General features: G+C 32.9%; 1 protein-coding gene across 4 annotated transcripts in view; it reads right to left on the reverse strand.

The window, feature by feature from the left end:
* ROBO1 (roundabout guidance receptor 1) overlaps window positions 1-27,518 on the reverse strand; it is a 1,085,200-nt gene that overhangs the window by 70,494 nt on the left and 987,188 nt on the right. For 3 of the 4 annotated variants that reach the window (XM_074389506.1, XM_003928309.4, XM_003928307.4), the window contains 7 exons: window positions 15,363-15,371; window positions 10,605-10,729; window positions 8,002-8,173; window positions 3,199-3,404; window positions 1,613-1,694; window positions 1,257-1,425; window positions 1,006-1,172 (listed from right to left, as the gene is read on the reverse strand). In XM_074389506.1, the coding sequence (XP_074245607.1) occupies window positions 1,006-1,172; window positions 1,257-1,425; window positions 1,613-1,694; window positions 3,199-3,404; window positions 8,002-8,173; window positions 10,605-10,729; window positions 15,363-15,371 (930 nt within the window). The remainder of the gene's footprint in view (window positions 1-1,005; window positions 1,173-1,256; window positions 1,426-1,612; window positions 1,695-3,198; window positions 3,405-8,001; window positions 8,174-10,604; window positions 10,730-15,362; window positions 15,372-27,518) is intronic. The other variant, XM_074389507.1, reaches the window with a different exon arrangement.

Consider the following 27,518-nt stretch of genomic DNA (forward strand, 5'->3'; position numbering starts at 1 on the left):
TTTTTATCTGTTTTCCGAACCCAGCTTTGATCAAAATGTAAGTGTTTTTCATTTAAAAGCTTCTTATATCATGGCTTATACAATTGACAATGAAAGACAGGCCAAACAAAATAAAGACCTAAAGTATTTTCTCCATGCTTTGTCGGAGGGCGACTGGACAGAGGAATTAAGAACAAGTTTCTAGATGCCTCTTACATTCGTGTGATCTCAAGACAGTATTGCTTGATTAGGGTTGTAATCTAAAAATTCACCCAGAAGGTTATGAGTACTGAATTTATATAAAAAATAAAATGTAGTTAATTTTAAATACGATTATAATATGACTAGGATTGTATACTTACATGTCACTATATTTAAAATTCAGGAAATTGAACAGAATACACAAATATTCACATATTTTTAAAATTTATATCATGTAAATAATATATTTGGTTTTTATATATTTATGGGCACATGAGATATTTTAATATAGGCATATAGTGTATAATAATCACAGGGTAAAGGAGGTATCCATCACCTCATTTATCCTTTCTTTGTGTTACAAACATTCCAATTATATTTTAGTTATTTAAAAATGGACAATAAATTATTGACCATAGGCAGCCTGTTGCTATCAAATATTAGATCTTATTCATCCTGCCTATTTTATTCATACCCATGAAGCATCCCCACTCCCCCCACACCCACCCTACTACCCTTCCCAGCCTCTGGTAACCATAATTCTACTTTCCATCTCCTAACATACTATTTTTGTCTTGACATTTTTATAATTTTATGAGAAACAGTTCTCTTTGTTTATCAATCTTCTGTTGATATGCGTAGTCTAGAAAATAATGAAGTTTGTAGATACTGTGTTTGGATATTCAAAATGAATTAAGCAACTTGGACAACGTGAACAACAGACTGTAAATGTATAATTCTAGCACGTAACACAAGTGATTTGTCTGTGCAATCGTAGCATCTAAGGATAAGTAGGTTCACAGGGTTACATAAATCAATATTTACCTTGTGTTTTCACTGGGTCTGATATTTGGCTTGGATCACTAATTCCATATGCATTAGCTGCCCTCACAAGGAAAAGGTAAATTGCATTAGGTTTGAGTCCTTTAACGGCAAATGTTTCTGTTTTCACATTCTCTGCTACGGTCTGCCAGCTGCTACCAGATGCGTGGCTAAGGACAGACACACAGGTTAGAACATGCGTATTTAATGGCAAATCAAACAAGAACAAGTACGAAGCGTCTCCTTCACTCTACCTGAAGGCTTCTATAATATAAGATGTTGGAGTTGCTCCTGAATTCAAATTTGGTTGCCATGATAATGTTACTGTATTTCTGCTGACATCTGTAACTTCAGGTTTTGATGGAGCACTAGGAATTAAATTTGGGTCAGTGGGTCTTGGAGGCTGAACAGGAACTCCAAATTCTAAAGAGTAGGAAAAAGACCAAAAAAAAAAAAAAAGATCTTTATACATATACAGATAAGCATATAAATGCAAATAACATATTCATACACATATTCAAGGAATAGGATATTTACTTTACCAATATACCAGTAAGTAAACAACTGTATTTTAAGCTTTACTTTAAGCCAAATATACCATTTAATTTACCTTGGACTTCAATGTAAGCACTCCATGTTGCTTCACCGCTGGGAGTTGATGCAATGCAGGTGTACCGACCAGTGTCACCCAGCTGAGAAGGTAGACAGAAAATAAATATTTGGAAAAATCAAGAGCTTACTGGGCTGAAAAAGCAATTACAGGTTTGTATATAATCCATGAATATGGAAAACTGCATTAAAATTCACTAACTGGAAACTTCCCCTTAACTGAATATATTTTTATTGAATGTGAAGAAAAATATTATATCAATATAGAAAAAAAGATTTTATATGGTTGTTCTAATGGTATAGTAAGAAATATTTAACTGCATTAGCATATGTTATTATATCAGTCTCAGGAACAATCATTCTTAAGGTAAGGCATGTAACTCTTCAAATTCAAAGCATTAATATTTATTGCTAAAATATATCAATGATTAATAAGTCATATAATAAGGCTGATAAAGTTTAACCAATGGCTATTCTTGCTATTTCATATTTTATCAGTTATGCCTATATGGATACATGAGGTAAACAAACGGGATAGCCATCACAGAATTTTTTCTTAAAATATTGACTTTCCCAGGTTTTAAAACCTATAACTTAAGATGGTTTACGAAGCACAAAGCCAAACTCAAGCTGGAATGAACACTATCCCTCCCTTTTGAAAACTGAATGACAGAGAGCAAACATGGGTCACACATTCAACTTTCAAATCAGCAGCAACATAATAAACCCATCTACTTCTGCTCAAGCTAGTAACTATCCTCAAGTAACATTTGATAAAGAAAGAATGTTGTCATCTTGCTTTGGCAATTGCAATAACAAAGTCACAATAGTCACAAAGAAGCGCAACGTATTAACTGTATGGCACTTAAAGTGAACTGTGATGCTGATCCAGCACTCCAAAGGAGCCACCCACACTAGGAAATAAAGCAACTGAAATTTATATTTATTGCTGTCAGGACTATTCTTTCATGTGCCTCAGCAGCTTGTTTGATCTTGACCTAAAAAAAGAAGAAAAATCAAAACAATACAATCCTGTAAGAGCAGGCATGGGATGTGATGCCCTGTGAAAGTAAATCCTTACATGATTCCCACAAACCTGTGGGCTTTCCATCATTTAGCATTCTGATTTGAATTGTACACTCGGGGTGCACATTGCTTTATGGCTTTTGTTTGCGTGTATAGTTTTGCAATTGCAAAATGCTGAGACAAATACAATAGAAGAACTATCTAAGTATATTGCACATAAAATGATACACGTAAATATCTCAAGACATGCTTTCTGGAATGATTGCATCATAGCACTACTTTGAACGTATTTAATCTCTCATAAACCCTTATTTACTTTCCTTCACAGGTTCTTATAAATCTTCTCCATCTAACCTTAAATTACCTGCCATGAACTAAATCATGAGTTAAATCATCTCAACCATATATAATGAAACACCTGAAAAAAACACATCAAATTAAAAATATATTACTACTCTTCATTTACCATTTCATTAGTGGCGAAGTTTGAAATTTCAGCGCTAGTTGTTGGAGGCACAAAGTGAAATGAAACAAGAAACCCATGGTGCCATTCTAAGTTACCTTAGCATATCGGATCTGCAGCACCCCATTCTCCAACTGTTTGATTCGAGAATCTTGGGTTGAAACGAGGACTCCATCCTTTCTCCACAGAATTGTGGGCACTGGACTGCCTGTGGCCACACAGCTGAGGACAAAAGTGCCATCCACAGCTACAGTCTGATTCACAGGACCTTGTCGAATAACTGGGGGAGGCCGATCTGCAATCACTGCCAGAAGAAACAACAGGAAATAGATTTCTGCAACTGGAAGCAATTTTCTGATCATCCAAGCAACAGCAGTTGCTCTAGGCTTTGAAACAAACTAAAGATAATTAAACAAGTAATTAAAGTAGGAGACATGCATTATTCAAAATGCCTTTATATGATGCACTGATTCAGAATATTAAAATGAGATACAGTGTGCTACTTTCAAATGACCAACCACTCACTGAGCTTGCTGCTTTGTTAAGAGGCCTCAAGAGTGGGATTGTGGATGGTGAGGTAGATACAGAGTCGTGATCATGGGATACTGTACTTTTTAAACTTAATAATATGACAAAACACAACATGACAAAAAAATCATTTATCTCAGAAAACATGAATTTTTAATAAATGAAGAAAAGCCAACTTAACAGATCATAACTGCGTTCTGTAACAGAAAAAAACATGGTAGCATACCAGCATATTTAACAATTTTGGGTCCAACAAAGTGCACTGGACTTTCATAATTTAATAAATCAGTATGATTGAGCTCACTGTGTCTTTTTATCTTGTAATTCTTTCTATAACAATACATATGGGATAAAATTATACAATTACAGTGAATTCAAAGAAATTGGAAAATTGCCCAAACACAGTGTTGATTGGCTGATCCAAAGAGACAAGTCAAAATCATGTTTTAACTTGGCAAATACGGTACTTCTCTATTGGGATTAATAGGATTGGGAATGTGCCTCTGCTAACTCCGTTACCTTAAGTAATGGATATAACGTACTATGGAAAATAACAAGAGGCAATTTTATTCTGTGTAAATACAATTATCCCTATTGCTACATTAAAAAAATCTAAAATGTAAAAACTTTATCTGACATAGTCTTTTTTTATGGAAAAATTAGAACAACTGTGTTGGAGCTAGAATAAATGCTACATTGAAGAGGTGTTCCCATCTCCTGATTCAGGCAATTTATGTGAAACTGTTCTTTTTAACGAATCAAAAAATAAATTTCAGAAATTCTCTATAATTATTCAAGTTGAAAATTCTGGATATTAAAATTTTTTTAAAGACACAAAAGTACAAAGAAAGATTCTATGTTGCCTGGTTAAATAAAACTAGTTGCCAGAGTAACTAAATTTTGGAGGCAATAATTTTCAAAGCTGGATCTGTTACGTTTGAAGTTTTAGGCACCAAAGACTTTTACAAGCTGGAGTCACACTTTAATTTGTTCCTCATTTATCATGAAATAAATATTAGTTTTGTGCATTCAAACTAAAAAAAAAAAAGAAAGGATGAACAGGAAAGTAATGGAATGAAATCAACAACTGCATTTCTACTCTACTCTTCTAATTATCTTCTATGTCTTGGTTACTAAGGTGAAGTTTGCTAATACCAAGGGCTGTAGTAGAAGGCTAGAGTTTGAAACTTGCTAGGAGTGTTATTTATAACTGATTATAATTAAGTCCAGTAGAAGAATGGTTGAAATTTGGTGGCCTTGTCATATTTAGAAACAATCCAATATCTGGGAACATATTCAATGCTCTCTATCTTTGTAGTTCTTTGATATTTGTATTATATATACTGTCATCCATGCCTCCCCATTCCATCAAACCCAGTTACTGATGTCATTTGTTTTTGTATAATTTACAATGCATACTTAACAAAAATAAAGAAATAAAAGAAAAGGTTCAGCTCCAGCATCTGCCATATGTCTTTGGGCAAGTTCCTTAAATTCTCTCAGCCTCAGTTTTGTTTTGCTTTTAAATCCATAAACTAAGCACAATAATTTTTTTTGAAATAGCTCAGGCAGGGCATTGTTATGAAAATCTAAATGGAACAGATAAGGGAGTGCCTAGCTAATTGCAAAAGGCCAGACATATATATGTACTGTAATATCATCACTAGTTCTCTTTGGTAAAAAAGAAAAACAAAACTATTATGTAAATCAGAGATGAAAGATTTGGCTAGGCACTGTGGCTTACGCCTATAATCCAGCACTTTGAAAAGCCTATTGAGGTGGATTGCTTAAGTCTAGGAGTTCAAAACCAGCCTGGGTAACATGGCAAAACCCCATCTCCATCAAAAAACATAAAAAACTAGCCAGCCATGGTGGCATGCACCTGCAGGCCCAGCTACTTGAGATACTGAAGTGGGAGGATCACCTAAGCCCAGGAGGTTAAGGCTACAGTAGTGGGCTTTTATCAGGCCACTGTACTCCAGCCTGGGTGACAGAGTGAGACCCTGTCTCAAAAAAGGAAAAAAAAGGAAAAAAGAGAGAGAGAGAGATTTAAGGGTTAATAAAGCAATTAAATGTCTTCAGGTAGAGAAATGAAAGTTTGTGATGTCATGAAGTAGAATAAAATACTTGTAAAATGTTTACATTTACAGATACCAAAGAATGTACTACATTTGAGTCAAACCTTCATTGAGAATGAGACAAACCTCATATTCAGGTCTAGGATCTTTTACTGAAATTATTAGAATGAATTATCAGGAAGTAAAATAGGAAGTATAAGAACCAAAAATGTTTAACAAAGTGATTCAATGCAAGAACTTTGGAGTTGGAAAATGTTAGTTCCATACAATGAAAATGTTCCATATCTGCTCTCTCCAATACAGCAGCCAATAGCTCCAGTGGCTACTGAACATGTAAGTGTAGCTAGAGTAATTGGGGAATTGGATATGCAATTGTATTTAATTTTAAGTAATTTAGATTCAAATTTAAATAGCTCCCATATGGTAAGTTGCTACCTTACAAAAGAGTGCAAACATATCAGTTCTGCTACTCACTGTAATTTGGGTACACATCTTCACATTCACTGCCTCAGTTTCCTCATTAGTGAAATTAGATGTGGTTAGATTTGAAATTGTTCATGCGTAAAAAGTTTCCAGTATAGTGCCTGGCCCAAAGTAAGCTTATCCTATAACCTGTAATTAGTCACTGTGGCTTGTTCTTGTCAGTATAAAAAGAATAGTGGTGGAAGTAGTGATGGTATAAGCAGTGTAACAGGCATAAAACTTTTATAACCCTGGTGTCACCCTGTTACAGCAGGGTTATAAAAGTTTAGCTATTTTTTCCACACATTTAATGAAAGACTTCAAAACTCCTCCAAAATGAGGGTATATAATCAGAATGTAGTAACTTTCATCTCAAAAATAGTGCTAATGAAGTCTACGTTAATACCCATAAATGTATTTATGAAATAATTTTAAGTGAAAAAGAGCAGAAAATAATATCCATAGTTGATTGGTTCATGTATGAAAAGTCACATTTATACACCAATAAACATCAGAGATAAAGAGCACAATTGTCATCCATTTACAAAATGCAAGCATCACATCTTGGAAATCTATAAATTTGGCTAGAAATTTTATTATTCCATTTTAGAAATCAGGGAACTGAAACTCTAGAAGTTCAAATGACTTGTCCAAATCAAGTAGTAACTGGCAAATCTCTTTTCTAAATAAAATATAACCCTCTGCACGATATATCTATAAATTTTGTGAGATGAATACAAATAATTTTACATTTTATACATTACGTAGTAATCATTAACTTTGTTTCCTTACATTCTAATATAATAAAGAGAAGAAAGATGTTCAGTTAAATAGAAGACATGAATTTGTATGTTTCTGAGACAAATGCTATTGGGGATAGGCAACATCTGCCGGCAACAGAACACTTTAAAGGCAGCTGCTACTTCTGTGTTTCATGTTTTATTCTGCCATAGTTTTTGTTTTGTTTGCAAACAGTGAAGAAGGTCAAGAAGCTAAAGCTATCCCAAAGTACTCTGCCTACTTGCCATCCTCTCGACTTGCTAATATATAAATTATTGGTATTTTCAGTTCTCACAATAATTATAGTTTTACCCATGAAGAATTAGACCATAGTGTTAAGCTGTTTGTGCAATATCAATAAACTCCAAAATAAAGCCAAAAAACTTTAAAAAACAGTACACAGCAAACACAAAACCACCTTAAAAGCCCCAGAGCTTACAGGGTGAAACAGAACATTTAGTGTTGAATTGGCTAGTAGGGATGAACCCCAAATTCACAGATTGAGAGATTTTGTTTTTGTTTATTATAGTTTAATAAAAGATCCATGCATGATCTAGTTTCACAAATACAAGCAATTAGTGATAATCTCATGTCAGTCAGCACATGAAATCCTTTGCTTTAAAGTAAAATTATAAAAATAGGAGATACTTGAGACTACTGGAGCATAGGTTTTTAATTTTTTTATGTATACCTATATATGTTACTTTACAAAGTTGCAATTATTAATCTATGTGTCATTCTATGTACTAATGTCTCTTTGTATTGGTTACAGTAATCATCAAATTCACTATGTAGTTTTCACAATCATTGTTTAAACTTCTCCTTAGATAATTACTATGTTTTATGAATCTTGACTGAATGCTACAAATTTATGATACATTTAAGTCAAAATAAGAATACTTTTGAACTTACCATTGTATCAACACTCTTTTAGGTTTTATACAAAAATAGCCATAACAAAGGTATAAAGTTGGAAATAACATATCTACTGGCACCCTCTTTGGATCCTAAGCCAAACTTGGACATTTTGAAATAAAATGCTTTACACTTTACCATCTGTAACTTCCAAATAGGCCTTTGTGATGATGCTTCCAGCAACATTTAAAGTCTGGCAAATGTAATAACCAACATCAGATCGCTGGACATTAGTAATTGTGAGGTCACCAGTCTGGGAGACTGAAAACCGGCTGGATGACTGTGGTGGTTGATAGGAGAAAAGCAGATTCTAGAACCCAGAAATTGAGAGAGGAAAATAAAAATAGGTTGTTAGTTTCCAATATTTTGGCATTTATACATTTACATTTAAAAACATACATATAGTATACATACACAGATACATATTTATCTGTCTATATACACATACAAAAATAAGCTAAATATTCTTCTATCACATGCCCAAATATATACATGTCCATGCACATAAATATCTACCTATGTACATATATACACATACAAGGTTTAATAATCTAACCTCAAATAGGGTTATTTGAAAATTAAACTCTAAAGAGTAATATATATTTTTCTATCAGTTTTTAAGCAATACTAGATACATAAGAATATTAACTATCATTATAGTAAAAAAATTTACATATTTAGAAAAACAGACAAAAGGGTTGCTTCATCTATATATGACTACTAGAATTATTAATACTAAGAACTTTAATATACTAAAAATCTAAAATGTAAACAAATTCTGACAAATTAAATTCAAGGATACTATTTTGGCACCGCAATAAGCATGTCTGTTAGCTAACCATTGTAAATGTTCAGTAATCTATACCCAACTTTTAACATACACTACACGTCTCTCCTGTTAAATGGTGAGAATATCTGTTATAGATTTTCTAAAATTCAGTACTGACTTTAATTGAAAAATCATGCTTCTTAGAGTTAGTGTATATGTCACACAAAATAATAGATCATGTTATTGAATTTCATGAAATAAAAAATAGTAATATTTTCCCTATCACAACAAAATAGATTCTTTTAAAAAGTTTTGGTGCCTTTTAATTTACATTATTTTATAAAGGTTTAAGTATTATTCCATGGATATATGTCCAATGACAACATTTTAGGGAAAATATGAGTTGTACTATTGAACTAAACCAAAATTATCTGAAAATTTGATGTAATGTTTAAATAACTTAAATGAATCACCAAAATATTACTCTATTAAGAAGACGTTCCAGTAGATTTACTATTTTCACTGCAAAGATTTCCTTCTAAAATGCACTTAAAATTCTTCCTGCTCTATTAAAATATTTCATTCTTTCTGTCTCTAATTTGCTGTCAGCAAATTTAGTTCTTTGAGGCCAAATGGAATGTGTTAGGACCCACCAAGATTCTAGAATTCAAAGAAGGGCCTATATAGCACAATCAAGTCAATATTTGGCTACCGAAGTGAAAGCAAAAGTGAACTTGATAACATTACCTACAAAATATTAAATTCAGTCAATAAATGACCTGTTATTTATCAGAGCACATTAGAAACAAGACCATGAAACAAACACCCACAATTGATTTAAGCAAAAATTTTAAAAAAAGGCCAGAAATAACTATTAAAAATCAATGAGAATCGTTTATTTACACATATCAGAAATAAGTAGGGGGAAACATTGTGTTTTATACACTTACATTTTGAGACAGGGTCTCGCTCTTTCACCCAGGCTAGAGTGTAGTGATGCAATCAGAGCTCACTGAAGTCTCTACCTCATGGGCTCAAGTGATCCTCCCTCCCCAGCCTCCAGAGTAGCTGTGACTAGAAATATTCACCACCATGCCCCATTTTTTTTTTTTTTAATTTTTAAAGTTTTGTAGAGATGAGGTCTCACTATGTTGCCCAAGCTAGTCTCAAACTCCTGAGGTCAAGTGATTCTCCTGGCTGAGCCTCCCAAAGTGCTGAGATTACAAGCATGAGTCACTGTGCCCAACCACGTTTTGTTTTATTGAAGAAGGCAAATCATTAAGAGATGAGACCAAAAGATATTTTAAACTCTTCTAAGATTTTCTATTTATTAAACTGAAGCCCAATAGTGAACTTAGAGTTTAAAAGAGCATCAATGTCTGTATTTCAGTTTCCATATACATAAAAAATTGTGGTTCATAAAATATTTAGAGTAATATTTGATAGCAAATGTTGACCACATATGATAGTTTTCAACATACTTGAATATAACAAATATATTTAACATGGCATCTCTGTTAAAGAGAATTTCATATAGGGTAATGATTCAGAAGGCAATTTAGACTCCTGAAGCTTTCTGAGAAATCACTGAATAGTTACCATCTGTTTTAAATGCACATGTCTTTTAAGATATATAATTTGATATCCAAATAATACAAATGACAATTAATTGAATAATGTTGAGAAAGAAGTGTTTCTTTTCTTTTTAAAGTGGCTGAACTAGAAATAAAGGTAAACTTTACATAACACCATCTGTACCAAAACTAGGTAGAGAAAATTGCTTTCAGAATTCAAGCAGTAAAGACAAGTTTGTTTTCCTTCTCATTTCTAAAATTTTCTGAACACTCAGAGATTTCTCATTTCTCTTAATGTGATAGCTGCATGACTAAGTGATATGTTGGTTTCTCTTCTCACCCATCTTGGCAACCATCGTTGCTGATTAAAAAAAAAAAAAATTAGAAAAAAGTGGTACCTGACTCCCCTCTCTCCTCCAAAAAATAGCTGGCTGAGGATTTCCGGTTGCTTCACATTGAAAAGTTACAGTCCGTCCCAAGGCAACAACCTGGTCACGGGGTTTCACAACAAAATGTGGAGGTTCTAAAGAAGATGAAACAAATGTCACTGAATTAAAAAGCATGTAGTTACTGTCCTAATTGAGACAATTACTTATATTCTAAGTGCTGTCACTATTTTATAAATGTTACATAAAACATTAATGATAATTATTGTCCTTAATTTGAAACTAAAATGTTAGGTTCACAGTTAGAGAATGAAATAGAGTTGTTATATGAAGTTTTTTATTACCTGACCTCCTAAGATTAACCCACATATTGAAAGGAATTCTAAAGCTACAATTTGATCCTATACATTCAAAGTATACCTGAATTGTTTATGAATAAATATGACCTTTTCTCATTTACTTCTGCTTTTAAAAGTGAATGAGATTGAATCATACACACAAGGACCTCCTGATGCAGGCAGGTTTTAAAATTACTTTAACTCAAAATCTCCTGAAATACTACCATGCAAATTATTAACATTTAAAATCTTCAGTCCAATTATTTGAATAGAAATGAATTTAAAGCAATAGTGGAGTCAAATGCCTCTTTCATTTACATAGGCAAGGGCATGTTCAAACAGAATATATATGGAAATGAGGGCAAATTTGAAACATCTGCTCATCCTGACATTATAAATACTGCCAGCTTTGTCCAAAGTGTTTGATTTATACTGATTTAAATGGCTACTTCATCCAGCAGCAAACAGAGTGTCAGAAAATTGTGTCAATTACATTGAATACAACAGCAGCTGAAAACATTAGGTGTGCTGATAGTGTCACTTCTGGAAACAAACAAACAAACAAACAAACAAACAAACTTGTTTTTGGGCTGAGCCTTGGGCTTGGAAAACTGTACACCAAAAGTAAGTCTTTTTACCTGCTGTTTACACTTTTCAAATTCATTTCTTATCGGCTGTCTTAAACACCTAATTTTTCTCCTCTCTTGTCTCAGTTTACATTGGAGTGAATGAATGCTTCAAGTGACATTTAACAGTTTCTACAGGACAGGGTTCGTCTACTCTTTAAGACTTTTCCATTATTTCTAACCTTCTCTTTAAAAATATGTTGAGTTACTTAAATCAGTCACTTAAGGGAAACTCCTTAAAGTGAATATGAATCAGATAACATTCAGATTCTGTTCACAAATGTCATCAGTCTGCTCACAATGGTTTAATTTATTTGTCAATGAAGGTCAGTATTTTATATTTGTCTTTTGCTTAATATTTTTGGTCATTGCATCTAATTACACACATACATAAAATATATTTTGTTATATTAAAAAATATAGATTTTATCAATTTATAAATTTTAATAAAATAGCTAAAATGTCCCTAATTCTGGGTATTTACATTTGTAGTTCATAAAAAAATTAATGGTTATTTAATATACATATTAAAATATGTATATATTTCAAATATATAACCTCCTTTAAAAAAAGTAAATGTAAAACGACTTTATGATTGCATGGTGGCAAAACTGAGGAAAGTAATTAGATCTCCTAACTTCTAGATTAGTGTTCCTTCTTTTATACGTTTTTTTTTTTTAATTGAGGTTAAGTAGAAATTATAACATTTGACTAGAAAATTATAGGAGACCTGAAAAATCAGGTCACAGGCTTTCAAAGGCCCTCTAACTTATAGGGAAGAAAATACGAAGTTAGGAAACATAGTTTAAGTTCAATTTGGTAAAACTGAAGTTCTAGCTTATAATTTTTTTAAAAACTGTGATTGTGATTGAGTGGCTTACTCATGAATTTAGCAAACACTATCATTATCCAGGTATAATAATAGGCAAGTGCATCATTGCTTGGGGATTTTTCTCCAGTACAAATCCATACAGGAGCATTCTATTCCTCAAGGGTTGGAATAATTGATGTCAAAATCAGACCAATAAATTGAAAAGATTGACTGGATAATAAACTAAATTCAGCCTGGAGTTTGGTTTGCTTCAATGAAAGAAATCCAAGTGATTAATTAGATGAGTGGGAGAATATGACTTTCCAATATGCAGGGAATTTGAGTAGGAAAATATAAATGTTCAAACCACTTAGTTAAGTAAAAAACTTCGGGTGGTCTCTTTTCTAAATCTCAGAAGCATGTTTAAGAACGTGTGCCAGAATCTATGTTTCTTTTATAAAATGCCAGTTCTCCTCAAACCTCAAAGACTTATTTGAGAACAAGGAATACAAACCCTTATGCTAACTACATTCATCCTGAAGCAATCCTTCCACACAGGATATTTGCCTGGAAACGAATGTACTACATTTTGTAGGCATATTCTGAAGCCAACATCAACAGTGACATCAACCACAAGATATGTCTTAGAAATATAACTTATAAAAACCCTCTTCTACATGTGTGTTAAATATCAGTTGTAGTAGATGTACCTCTAAGAAAAAATTTAATGGACTAAATATGCTTCTATCTATCAATCTGTTATTGTGATCTATTTAGCTGAGAAGGTCATTCATTATCCACCTGATGTTTATGATGTTTGTGATGAAATACTGGAATTTTTTTATTCCAAAGAAAGCTACAAAATATAAACTTGCTGTAATAAAAAATATGTAATCATGTTACCAAGGTCATTTATGTTTAGAGGTGAAAATCTATAGAATTAGACAAACGGGAAAAAAAGAAAAGCTGCCAATAATTATATTACAGATATTGGGTCATACTGCTTAAAAAAATCATTTTAAAGACTGTTTAATAAACAATACGCAAATTACTTTTAATTACTAAACCAATCTCAATTGTTTTAAATTTAGGTTATTTCTGATTTTTACTGTTAAAAATAATGGTAATGTTAACATCCTTCTGACACGTATAATAAAAATTATTTGCTAGCCGTAGAGTTACGGGTTCTGAAAATATGCAAAGATCCAGGGTGTATTAACAAGTATAGCTAAACCATGCTGAGGAATGTTTTAAATCAACTGATACTTTCATTAACTGCATACAAATAGCCTTTTCTCCCGAACCTCACAAACATTGAGCATTAACATCTTTGCCAAACTAAGGAGAGATGCTCCTCTTAACTAACATTTTTTGATTTGAAATGTTAAACATTTATCTTCAAACCACCTTGTGGTTGATCGTTGATTTGTTGTGGGTACAGTTAGTGCTCACGAGCTCAGATTTTTTTTGGATTTCTAAGAACTGCTGATAGGCTACAATTTTAGCCATTTCTCCTATAGGCTGTAACTATTTTTCCATTCTATTAATAGTATTTCTAATCTATTTAGGCATTTTTGTCATAGTAATAAAATTATATAATATAGATTGTATAATACATAATAAATCACATAAATATTCAACTCATTTATCATCCTGTGCTTTTATACCTTTATTATTTTATTTCATTGTCTACATGTATTGTTTTTTCTTTTTTCTTTATTTTTGTTGTGCATATACTTTAATTTTTTTTAATACTTTTTAATTTTTTAATTACTTTTTAATTGTTTCTTTATTTTTGTATTTTTGTAAGGTATCATATAGAAAGCTATTTTTTCAAATAGCCAGATATTACATTATCATTGAACAATCCATCCTATCTGTATTAATATGAAAAGTCACTTCTATAATATTATTATAACTTTTTTGTTTTTTTTTCTATTTTTGAGACAGGGTCTCACTCTATCATTCAGACTGGAAGTGCAGTGGTGCCATCTTGGTTCACTGCAACCTCTGCCTCTTGGTTCAAGTGATTCTCCTTCCTCAGCCTCCTGAGTAGCTGGGATTATAGGAGTGCACCACCAGGCCTGGCTAATTTTTGTATTTTTTGTACAGATAGAGTTTTGCCATGTTGGCCAGGCTGGTCTTGAACTCTTGGCCTCAAATGATCCATCCACCTCTGCCTCCCAAAGTGCTGGAATTACAGGCATGAACCACCACACCTGACCTACTGTAACTTTTTAACTTAAAAATAGTGAGAGAGATTCTTTTAGGGTCAGTGTTATTCTCTGGCATACCCTTTTGCTTATTTATGTAAAATTATCTAAAAATTGCTTTCTAGTGACCTTATAAAATAATTGGACCATTCTCCAAGGTAAGCACTTAGAAATTTGATGGCTTATTATTTATATGGGGACAAATGTTTAGCAAAGTACATTTTGATAAACTTTAGACACATCATAGGATTATTTCCTATACAAAATGAAATGAATCTGACACACAGAAACGAAAATGAGTGCAAACAGTCCTAAGTGGAAGGCTATTAATCACCAACAGGATTTTTAATGACTATTATTGAACAATAGTTACAAAAACTCATACAGACACACATGAATCCACAAATATATTTTGAACCAAAAGAACCAAAATCATTTTGTGCATGTATTTTTGTTTAATCTTATGAGATATAAATTGGACCAATACTTAACCAAGATACATTCCTACCACTTATTTCAGGAAAGAAGAAATAAAAGGATGCAGATCACACATAATTTAATAAGATATAAAGTTAGCAACCCCATTACCTTTACTCTTTGTCACAGTTACCCATACTTCCTGCAGACTTTATTCTGTGTAGTCTGTCTTTGTGGCCAATGACAAGTGAAACATGGAGGCTGATTGGTTGAAGGACATGGAAGGGTATGGATGGAAAGGGGAAGAGAAGTTCCAGTCACAGTGACACGGTGATTAGAAGATGGCCAATAAAATGTCAACTTACCAGACCCAACTAAAACAAAACAAAAAAAGAAAACATGGAATAAATAAAAATAAGGAAACAGAAAATGAAACAGAAAGTACTAAGATTTGACTTAACAATGATTCTTATTTTAAGATAAAGAACATGTTAATATTTGAATATATGGCTCACACTATCCATGAATGAATATTTGTTAGCATTTTAGGTATAATCATGAATAATTTAAGAAAAATAGAAATGAAGCTTAAATTCTCTACTATGATTAAATGGCAGAGCTACAATGGATGAGAACTACAAAATTATAAAACATTTAAAAATAACTTTACATTTTGCTATCAGATTATAGGTTAGATTACTAATATGTAATGGGTTTAAAAACACTATAAATCTTAGATGCTAAAACTATACCGATATTAAAAATTGAGCATTTTTAGCAAAAAAGAACATTAAATTCCACAACTCCATCATCAGTTTAATTTTTAAAAGGTTTATGCTGCCAATAATATTCTATGATACTGAAATCCATGCTTCTCATACTCAAATAAGCATGAGTCACCCTGAGAGCTGGTTAAAATACAAACGATTATGCTACAGGTTAAACGTGTGACTGGAGATTTTGCATTTCTAACAAGCATCCAGGTTTTGCTGCCCCATGATCATAAATTGAATAAAAAGTCTTTAAAAAGGTGTTACATTTAAATTCTTGCAAATTTTTAATTGAGATGATGTATAGAAAAAAGTGAGTAAGTTATGAGAACCAAGAAAACTCTATAATCTTATCTATAAATCATAATCACATTTTCTGTTTTCAATATTGAAACATTAGGCATCTTAATAGAGAAAGCTCAAATAACATATATTTAAAATACTGGAAATGGCTATTTTGTTTCTCTCTGTTTTAGAAGCAAATATAATTACTGTCAAATGCAGAACTTTTTCATAATAGCCCAGTAGAAACCTACAATATATTTTACTCAAATAAATAACTTCCATAGCTTTCAACAAATCAAAATTAATTAGACTTGATACACATTCCTGTAGTTTAAATAAGTGCTAAAGGTTGTTGTTAAGTAGTACAGTTATAACACAAAGATAAAATTTATATTGCATACTTTTGTCCCAGATGCAAAATTTCAAGGTAATTTAGAAACAGTCTTTTAATTCCCACACTTCCTTCAACATGAGTGAAATAATGTCTTTATTTTTCATTCCAAAGAAAACAAATTAGGCACAATTTTTCACTCACTCAAGTTAGAAAAGCTAAAAAGAAACTTTCTCATTTACACAGCCTTAATGTTTATTACAGCATCACCAGTTATGCTACCCAGACTCAAAAACACAGAATGGAAAGACCATGGTTACAGTTTTTGATACCTTACAGATGATGTCTTTTAAAGGACAGTAAGAAACATTTAGGCACTACAAAAGAGAGGACCTGACAAACTGTAACAATAGAATTTTGCTTCGAGACAACAAAGTTATAGGATTATCTTTTGTGAAAATAAATTAATAGGATAATTAATAAATTTATCATTTATTAGTATTTAATAAATTGTATTTAATATTAATAAATTTATAATTTATCAATTTATAATTAATAAATTATAGGATTAATCTGTGAAAATAAATTTGATCCCATTAGGCTGAAGCAGTTAAAATAAAGCCTTATTTAAAGTCAGAAAAGTAGAGAAATGATTCCTAAATACTTTCATGTATTTTCAGTAATTAAAAATTCCTAAAACATTTCAAATATATATATTAAGAACAAAAAAATATTTTTTATAATTATCCAAAAATTTATTGGAAAGGACCTGATTTAAAAATTTTAAATAACCCCTTTCTTGCTTACAGTTTTTACTAGCAGTCAACCCATAGGAGTAGAATCCTTTTATTAATTAAAATCCAATGGGTTTAAGAACTTTAGGCTAATGAATGTGCCTATCACATCAATGACAGGTGATAACTGAAAAATATTTTATAGCCTATTAAGGATCTTAAAAATTATCTAAGAACATTATCTAACATAGAAGCTTCTCAAACATCAGAGATTTGGAAAGAACTCTAACTTGAATGGTCATTTAAGCTTTTAACAACTATGATTACCAAGAAATGAATCCTCTTATCTAAAGGAAAGCCTGTCTGTTCAGAATTTAACCCTCCTTTCATTTACTTTTAGTAAACAAATAGAAGTCATTAATATTGACTACATAAAATCCTTATACTCACTTGAAAAAAATTACCATCCCTAACGTTCTCAGCTAAATAAGAAATTATATGAATTTATTTAAGTTTTCACCATATTCTTACTTTCTCTACATTTCTCCAAAGGTCAGGTCAAAGATTTCCTTTCCATACAGAGAGGATTGTCCTTTCTATGAAACAGGCAGATTTTAATTATTGTCCCGCTGGGTATGGCAGAAAGAATCAGGGAAAAAAAAAAAAAAAAAAGCAGAGTAACTTGGAACCCGTTCATTCATTAGCTTCTAACATTCAACATTTATGGGAGGCTGAATCCTATCCTTCTCATAGCCCTTCTCAACTTCATTCCTTTCTGGTTTTAAGGTTGGAAGCACCTGTCTCCCAAGTCCCTTCTCTTGCTAAGAGAGGGCAAAAGCCTGTCTGTTTCTGTCTCTAATAAAACTATAAAATGTTGGCACTGGAAGTGACCTTAGAACTTACCGGCCTGACTTTGTTTGGCACAAGAAAACAGAAAACCTAAATTGTTAAATAACTTTCTCAAGGTTACAGATGGTTCACAATAGACTGGCTTCTAGACCTCCTGACAATATTCAACTCTCTGTACAAATTTGTCCACTGGTTAGTCAGTAGAAAATGAAGTATATGGTGAAGTATATGCAATAGTATATAAAACGCATTTGATTTTACATTTAAAATGCCATAAATAATTGTTTAACCTAAAATCGTTACTACCAAAATCATCACTAAGTACATATATATAAACTGGTTTTAAAGAATTCTTCATATTAAAAATATTTTAAGAATATTTAGCTGTAGTTTAAAAAAGACCTGGAAACTAACAGGTGATAACACAGACTTAATGCTGCTTGAAAAATTTATTTTTGCAATAAAAAGTACTGCAATCATTTTTTTAAGGGTAAACCAATTTTAATTATTTCAGACTTGAAATCTTTATATTTTGAACAAAACACCCATCTTTTTTGAAACATTAAAACAGTATATTTCTGACAAGAATCCCCCTTCTCTGTCTCACACAGACAACACACACACACACACACACACAGACACACACAGACAACACACACACACACACACACACACACACACACACACACACAGAGCCACTACCACTTAGAATAAAAGACTTTCTTCCTTTTTGAATGTGGTATCATAAAGTTCCAAATTACGCCTCTGTTTTGAAATCTTTTGTATACTAAGAGTATGCATTGCTCAGAAAGTGATCTTCAGGTATAAATAAGAAGTTAAGAGAGACAGGAAATAAAAGAAAGGACAAAGGAAATAAAGAAAAGAGGTAGGAAAGAAGGAAGTGAAGGAAGGAGGAAGATTCCTCTTATCTTCTATCTGCTTGTCATATTCAGGACACATGTGTATCAGTCACAAAGATGATAAATGTTTGGAAGAACATTATACAGAGGTTGGGGCAAAAGACCTTTTTCATCTAAAGAAAATAAGTTAGTTGAACAGATACGTAAGAAGTCTTCAGATTAGGTCTAATAAGTAAAAGGAACGGCCAATCCTTATAACTACTAAGGCCAGAAGAAAAGATGATAATGGGCCTAAATAATAGCATGAACAACTCAAAGAAGTCTAGAAAAGAAGCAGTTAACAGTAAAGATCACTGAACCATGAATTGGTTGCCAACTATGATGTCTCTAGAGGTCTTTTAAAATAGGATTTATTTCCATTTGGCCACAACAGTTTAGATATAACTCTTTCTGGCAAAGGGACAGAGAAATTGAATCTTAAAGTGCTTTCTGTCCTATGGCTTTAATTGCATGGACATTCAGAAGCATTTAATTTTTTAAAAAATATAATGATAGAAGATTGCTATGGTATTTGGGTCCAAAATAATTTCAGTATTACAAACTCTTAAATTGACTCTATAGAATATGTTACTGTAAAGCAAAAGTATCTACAATAGGATCAATCCTAGTAGTGAATATCAGAGAACTGCTTTTTTTTAATGGGCTAAAATGAAATAATCTCTACTATGGAATTCTTCTGCTCATTTATAGACATGTTTTCACTGCTAGTAGCTAAATGCTAATGAATCCTTAAATTGAGGTGATTTTTTTTCCATTCTCATCTATATTACTTTTTGAACATAGAGCTCAGTTAACAGATCTGATAGTCTAGAACTGTAAACACCACACTCCAGAGAATATGAATGAAGTAAGGAAGCGAGTTAAAAGAAAAAAAAAAAAAAAACGTTTGGGAGAAACACATTTTTATTCAAATACAAGGGCCCAAATTCTCAAGTAGTGAAGATAAGTATATTTGAACTGACAAAATCCAGTCACTAGTATATTGGAGAATTTGTATACACAGATACTCATGAATGATAATATCTCTAACAATTAAGTCTTAGGATATTTTAACACGAGGTATGATTTCTTTTTGGGGGAAAGATTGAGTTTAACATAAAAGCCTGTCATTACGTCTTTCAACTTTTCAGACACAAAAATAGAGAGACAAAGGGGGCCATTTTTAGAATATATTTAATGGATACATAAAATACTATGAACTTTTCACCTCCACTTAAATATCTCACATTATTCTGTAGAACAAGAGTTCTGGAGACAATTTTGACTGTCACACTGAAGTGGGAAGAAGCGGAAGTAGCAGGGAGCTACTAGCATTTAGTGGACAGAGGCCAATGATACCGTTAAACATCCTACAAAGCCTAAGAAAACCTCCTAAAACAACGAATGATGTAGCATAAAAATAGTGGCAGGACTCAAAAGTCCTGACGTAGATGAGCTATTTAGCTTAAAGCTTACCAGAATATTAACATACGTTCATTTCACTCAACGTACACAAAGTACCTTGCACAATGCCTGACATATCACAGATACTCAGAAACGGTTCCTACTCTTCCACTTATTCTTCCTTTCTAAAAACATTGTCACTTTCCCAAAAAGCAGTTAATAATGTTGCTAGTTACTTGTCTACTAAGGAATCTACAGTTCAAATGCAACTCACCCAGCAATCTACAACAATGTGCATGTCACCCAACACATATCTGAGGATCATAATGTCAATGGTAATATTCTCTAGGTCCGCTTGGAAAGCCAGAAACCTACATCCTTCCTGTCCTTCCTCCCTGGAATACACAATTGACCACCAAATTCCATAGTGTTTGTATTGTAATTATGTATCCATTCCATCTACCTCCTTCTATCTTTATTGCCACCATTCTGGCCTAAGCTATCCAATAAAACTCACCTGAACTACTGTTTTGGTCTTTTCTAGTGCAATCTTACGATATAGCCAGAGTAATTAAAACAAAATAAAAGGCTGGGCGCAGTGTCTCATATGCCTAACACTGTAATCCTAACACTCTGGGATGCCAAGACGGGTGGATCACTTTGAGGTCAGTTATTCGAAACCAGCCTGGCCAACATGGAGAAACCCCCATCTCTACTAAAAAATACAAAAAACATTACCCAGGCTTGGTGGTGAGTGCCTGTAATCTCAGCTACTTGGGAGGCTGAGGCAGGAGAACTGCTTGAACAGGGGTGGCAGAGGTTGCAGTGAGCCAAAATCATGCCACTGCACTCCAGCCTGGGTGACAGAGTGAGACTCTATCTCAATAATAATAATAATAATAATACAATTAGAGTTTTTTTTGTTTTTTTGCTTTTTGCTTAAAATCCTTCAACATGGTCTGATTGCTCTTAAAATAGAAGCTAAATTCTTAACGTGGCCTTGCTGTATAACAGTTCAGTGTCTTCTCCTGTCACCTCTTCTCCCTCTCCTTGATCTAGCCCTATGCGCCTTCTTTCAATCCTTGAGGATACCACACACCCTGTTGCCTCTAGTTCTGTTTATATTATATCCTGGGATCTATCCCTTCACCCATATCACTACTGTTCACTCTTTAGAGCTCAGTTAAAAAAATTCTTTTTCAAGAAATTACCTCTAAATTTGACACTAAATCATATCAGAATGCTACCTATCTTCGTAGCAACCTTAACTTTCCTCTCAGAGCACAAATTATAGTTAAAATTATACATTTGTGTGATTGTTTTATGTCTCTTTGAAATTAGCCTGTGTGCTCCATGTAAGCAAGAATTTACTCATTTTGTTTGCCATTATTTCTCTAGAACTTCTCAAGGGAAGGCTGTTACGTTTTAAATATCGGTTGAAAGGTTGAAGAAATGACGATAATGTTCCTATAGCTCAGTTGAAAGCACTTAGTCCTATCTTTGACAGTCCACTTTTCATATCCTGCTGAGACTGTAGATATTTGTGTGCAGTTCTCTTCTTTGGTAAGCTATAATAAGCTCTGGGAAGACGGGGTCCACATCACTTTTACCTATACATCCTTCATAGTACCCAGCATACTGTTTTGTACATAGAAAGTGCTCAAGAATTTGGTTTATCTGAAAAATTGGAATGTCTATCTTTAAATGGCGTATTTTATGAAGGGTCCAGAGTTATGGTACATGATGTCATAATGATAACATTACTCAACTAATAGTTAAGCAACTTTGGATCAAGATCCTCTCCAAAAGGAATCAGGCCTTTGATCCTGTATAAATTACAAAAACATTCTCCGTCTGAGTTTAATAATAAGGAGGCATCAGTCTTAGGTAAATGTGTGTCAGATCATATATCAGGAACCCCTTCAGCAGCTCTGTAAGGAATTATTCAGTATATCAATTTTGCAAAAGGAAAAAAAATATCAAGTAACTTTCATAAGGTCGACTATCAGGTAAGACAGGGAGGATTGGAATTCTGGTATCTCCATCTTTTTTTCTTTTTTTGAGACGGAATCTCACTCTTGTTGTTCGGGCTGCAGTGCAGTGGTATGATCTCAGCTCACTGTAATCTCCACCTCCCGGGTTCAAATGATTATCCTGCCTCAGCCTCCTGAGTTGCTGGGATTACAGGCGCCTACCACCACGTGGGCCTGGCTAATTTTTATACCTTTAGTATAGATGGGGTTTCGCCATGATGGCCAGGCTGGTCTTGAACTCCTGACCTCAGGTGGTCTGCCTGCCTCGGCCTCCCAAACTGCTGGGATTACAGGCATGAGCCACTGTGCCCAGCCTCTCCAGCTCTTAATATGTAAAAAGAGCAACTTTTTACTACATTGGATAATTTGTTTGTAATCTTAAAAGGAGTTAAACCTTACTCTGATGTAATTTTGATTCTGAAATATTTTGTCTCCATGACCTAAACAAACCGACTTTTAGAAAGAAATGATTTGCATGTGTTAATAAGTTAGAAAAACATAGATGTGCAATGTATGTGTTAATATATTAGATAAACATAGACATATAATTACTTTGCTCATATAGGAGCAGTTTCATACGTATAAAAAGGTTTGGGAGAAAATAACATGTTCTATATTTTATTTTCTCATAGAAACCATGTTAAAACAGCCAATTCCATGTCTGAAAAGTGACGTGATGCAACATTTGACAATCATTGTAAATGTCAAAGGCAGTGTGAAAGTAAATGCTTTGTAAGCCTCCATCCATGTCTAACATTGAAAGTTTCAACAATGTAGCACAGAATTATACGATTCAACGTTTATTCTCAAGAAATCTAAATCAGGTCAATATTATTTATTATCAATTATATTTAGTGATTAAGTACATTCTGGGGGAGTTAAGAGCCTAAGAAAAAACACAAGAGCCCTTCTCATCTCTTCACTAATGACTAAAAGGTACTGTTTGAAATGACTACTTCACCATCCACAAAACAACTTTTTAAAAGCGCCTTTGTAAAATAGGCTATCTATCAGGTTTAATTGTGCAATGCTCTAAATTCTCTCCTAATAACATCGACCACACAAAATAAATGTCCTAAAGCTAACTTTAACAACCATTTATGGATTTTCCTACTCTCATAAATCTGTTATAAAGCAATTACTCAGCTATATTTTGTCTTATATTTATTTTAGTATTTTCTGCAGGTGTGTTTATACTGGCACATTATTTATCAAGTCATGAGAGTAACAGTTTAAAAGCAAATTTAAGTGCTCATGATATTTTATCAGTTTTGCAAACTTTAGGTATACTATACAATGTTAACTTCCAGTTTATACAAAATACTTTTGAAAGCTAAAATAAAAAGAATTACTTTGTATTTTTAAATTACTAACGTAAGGCTCAAAGGACACCAGATGCCATGTGATTATCAAGTGTAAAAACTCTAATGATGATCCTGATGTTTGGTGTGTGCTAAAATGATTTGTCAGTCTACAAACAATGAGTACTACACAGCCAATGATTCATGCTGTGTATATCTATCAAAATATTTAAAATCATAGCAAGCAAAAACAATCCATACATAAAGATGCATAAACAGTCACATTTTTAGTTTTCTTGTATATTTACAAGGTAAAGGTGTTCTTTATGTAAATAGTCAGCAATTATCCTCTTTTAAATAATAAAATATCTCAATCACTTTACGTCCAAACAATTCTGGAAAAAATACAACATATTATGTGAATCAACTTAGAATTAATTCTTTCACATTGAATGATACTAACACTGACAATATAATTCCAAGTCTTAAAATTGTATGAGATTGTTAATACAAACATTTTTAAACGAGCTCTCAATGACAAGAGCAAAAAAGTAATTTATTTCTCCAAATTTCATTCTCAGGCTAGCAGTTGAGATTTGATATATCCGCACAGCTCAGTTACATATTTCCAGATTGATGCCATTATTTCAGGATGTTTGGTTAAAAGACAGTTGCTCAGTTATACATCTGTATAGCTGGGCAGCGATGAAATCTTATCCATTGTTATGTAGACAAATAAAGCACAGTAAAACTCAGAACATAATGGAAGGCCTATGATGGACTATTTATTAGTGCGTGCTGTTTCACTATTTGTCACAGAATCATTTTATATATCAATTATTTCTTATATCTGACTGCTCTACTAATTTCTTCAAATATTTGCCTGGGTGTGCACAATTAAGAGAGTATTTCAAATTCTCTGTAGAAAGGCCATGAAGTGAATGCTTTTCTTTTGATTTTTATGATTTATATTCATTTGTTTGAAATAACTGAAAACAACCCAAAATCTTTATGTATGAATGAAAAAAATCTAAGAGAATGCCACACATTCAGCAATCATTAGGTTTACGATGGCTGTTTCTTTAAGCTGTAAGTACACAAGAAGTTCTTTACTTTACTCCTCTAGGGAAAAACAAAACAAAACAGCAAAGAATCATAGGCCAAAATGCTATTGGATCTCAATAAAATGAAACAGCATTAAAAAAAAAAAAAAAAAAAAAAAAAAAACCCCAGCTGGATTGGTGTTCAGCATCCTATTTACACCGCTGGATCAGATCAGTTAGCAGAGGGAGTTATTCCCACAAATCACTCTCTTGTTAAATTCTGTAGTGGGACTTCATTAAATCTCTTGGTTGATGGCATTTTACTTTCGGCCTGCTCACAAAGAGCTCAGCTGGCAATGCTGATTCTTTAAAAGTTTCCATCACATAGTCTCCTTTTTGGTTTTCTTTTTACCGTAACAAATCTCTTTCCCCATCAGCTCCCACTAGTCTTCAGTTGAAAAATTTTAATCCTAATTTTAACTACAAAATAAACAAAAGAGGAGGAGGAAGAGAAAAAGGAGGAGAAGGAAGGAGAAGAAACATCACAAAAAACCTCCGCAACAAATCCCTTAAGGGCAGCGTTTTGAATAAGACTCTTAAGCTTAGTATTAAGAGTATCCATACATACAGGCAGTGGTAAATATATATTACACTGAAAATATGAGTGTGTATATATATATATATATATGTATATATATATGTGTGTGTGTATATATGTACATTCAATATATATACTACATTTAATAGATCTATTTACTACCATTTTATGTATATATATATATATATACACATATATATATATAAAATCTTCTAACCCCTGAAACACTGTTTACTGTAGCACTACTGACTTTAGTGGGCATCTCTGGATTACTGCCATATGTCATTAAGAATCATTCCCCAAAGAACCAATCTGCTATGTCTTCTCAGAGTCTGGTAAAAGCGTGACACACATATCAAGGTTCTTAAAATCATCAAATAAAGCTTTGGGGGGGTCTCATAATATGTATTGCATCAAAATGTTGATGAACTCACAGTTCTCAACCAAGATCTTGGATTATTGTAAACCTAGGTTGACTCAGCAAAAAGGTCCCTTGACACTGTTAGTTTTGGCTTTGACTCAAATAACCACATTAATGGTCAGAAACAATGCACCATTTTATTGCCAGCATTTTTCAATTCAGCAACTTAAGGAAATTGTTCCAACAAATGATTTAAATGAAGTCTACATCAAAGAAAGGAAATTCAGAACTGAAGGTCCCAGGTTTTTCTCTCATTACTTATATGCCTAGCTATGATACAAGCTCCAAAGAGTCCTATGCTTTGTATACAAAGAGCAGAGCTCACATACTGACAGAAAGTTAAACAGTGAACCTTATTTATGGAAACCACAAATTTACAATGTAGGCCTTCTTTCCTCCAGAGGTGTTTTTGAATGCAAGTTTTAAAAAGTTTATCCCCTACTGGCAATAAAGTCTACAGTGAGCTATATTGTTTCAGTTTTACCTAAATTTAAATTTTACAATCTGAATTAATTATCTAATCGTTCATTAACACACACTAGCGCGCACACACACACACACACACACACACGAGTCCGGACAACATAGTGAGACCTCATCTCTACAAAAAAAATAAATAAATAAAAGAAAGAAAAAAAGAAATGAGACGGGCATAGTGGCATGCTTCTGTAGTCCCAGATACTTGGGAGGCTGAAGTGAGAGGATTGTTTCAGCCCAGGAGGTGAAGGGTGCAGTGAGTCATGATGGCGCCACTGCACTCCAACCTGGGTGACATAATGAGACCCTGTCTCAAGAAAAAAGTCATACATTCACATAGTATGTTACATTACAATTAGCATTCATGTAAGAAAATGATCAAATGCACAATTATTTTAGTGGATTACGCCTTCTGATTCAATTTTTCAAGACTAAATTATATTGAAGTTTTTCTGAGTACAGTATACCCAAATTTGTTTATATTCAGTTAATTCAGTTGTTCCAATATATGAACTATATGGAACAGGCAGTGATGCGATTCAACATTATTCATCCTATCAGGAAATTTAGTGGCATTGAACAAATCAAGGAGGGATAATAATTAAGGTAAAATAGTTACCAAAGTTCACATTAATCAGCTATCAAAAATGTGAAATCTTTATGGACAAAATAACAATTAACAGAAATCTGATGAATTTTTAATTCTGTTTTGGAAGATGAGAAAAACAATAATAAAAACAGTAACAACAATTTATTTGCATAAGCACTCCATAATCCACAACCCACTTTCTTGGGAATGTAACTATTTTATTCATCATCTTAGTTTATTTTCCTATTAGCTCACTGATATTTACATTACATGCATACTCATGTTTTCAACAAATGAGAACTCTGAATCTCAGAGAAGCTAGGCGATTTGCCTGGGATTCAACAGGGGGTGTGTATCAGGATAAGCACTTAATTCACTCGCACAGAAAATGTTACAAGAACATGAAGGTTTCTGTGATGGTTAATTTTATGCATCCATTTGAGTGGGTCAGGGGATATCCAGATGACGGTAACATGTTATTTCTGGATAACATGTTATGTCTGTGACTGTGTTTCCGGAAGAGATTGGCATTTGATATGGTAAACTGAGTAAAGAAGATATGCCTTCACCAATGTGGGTGGGAATCATCCAATCCACTGAGTGTCCAGGTAGAAAAAAAGGCAGAGGAAAGGCAAATATGCTATGTCTTCTGAAAGTAGAACACACATCTTCTCCTGCTCCCCTAATGTCAGAATTTTGCTCTTGGACTGAATTACACCACCTGCTTTGCTGGTTCTTCAGCTTGCAGATGGCAGATGATGGGAATACTTGACCCCCATACCAATAT

This window comes from Saimiri boliviensis, chromosome 18 (assembly GCF_048565385.1).
Source record: "Saimiri boliviensis isolate mSaiBol1 chromosome 18, mSaiBol1.pri, whole genome shotgun sequence".
Taxonomy (NCBI): Eukaryota; Metazoa; Chordata; class Mammalia; order Primates; family Cebidae; genus Saimiri; species Saimiri boliviensis.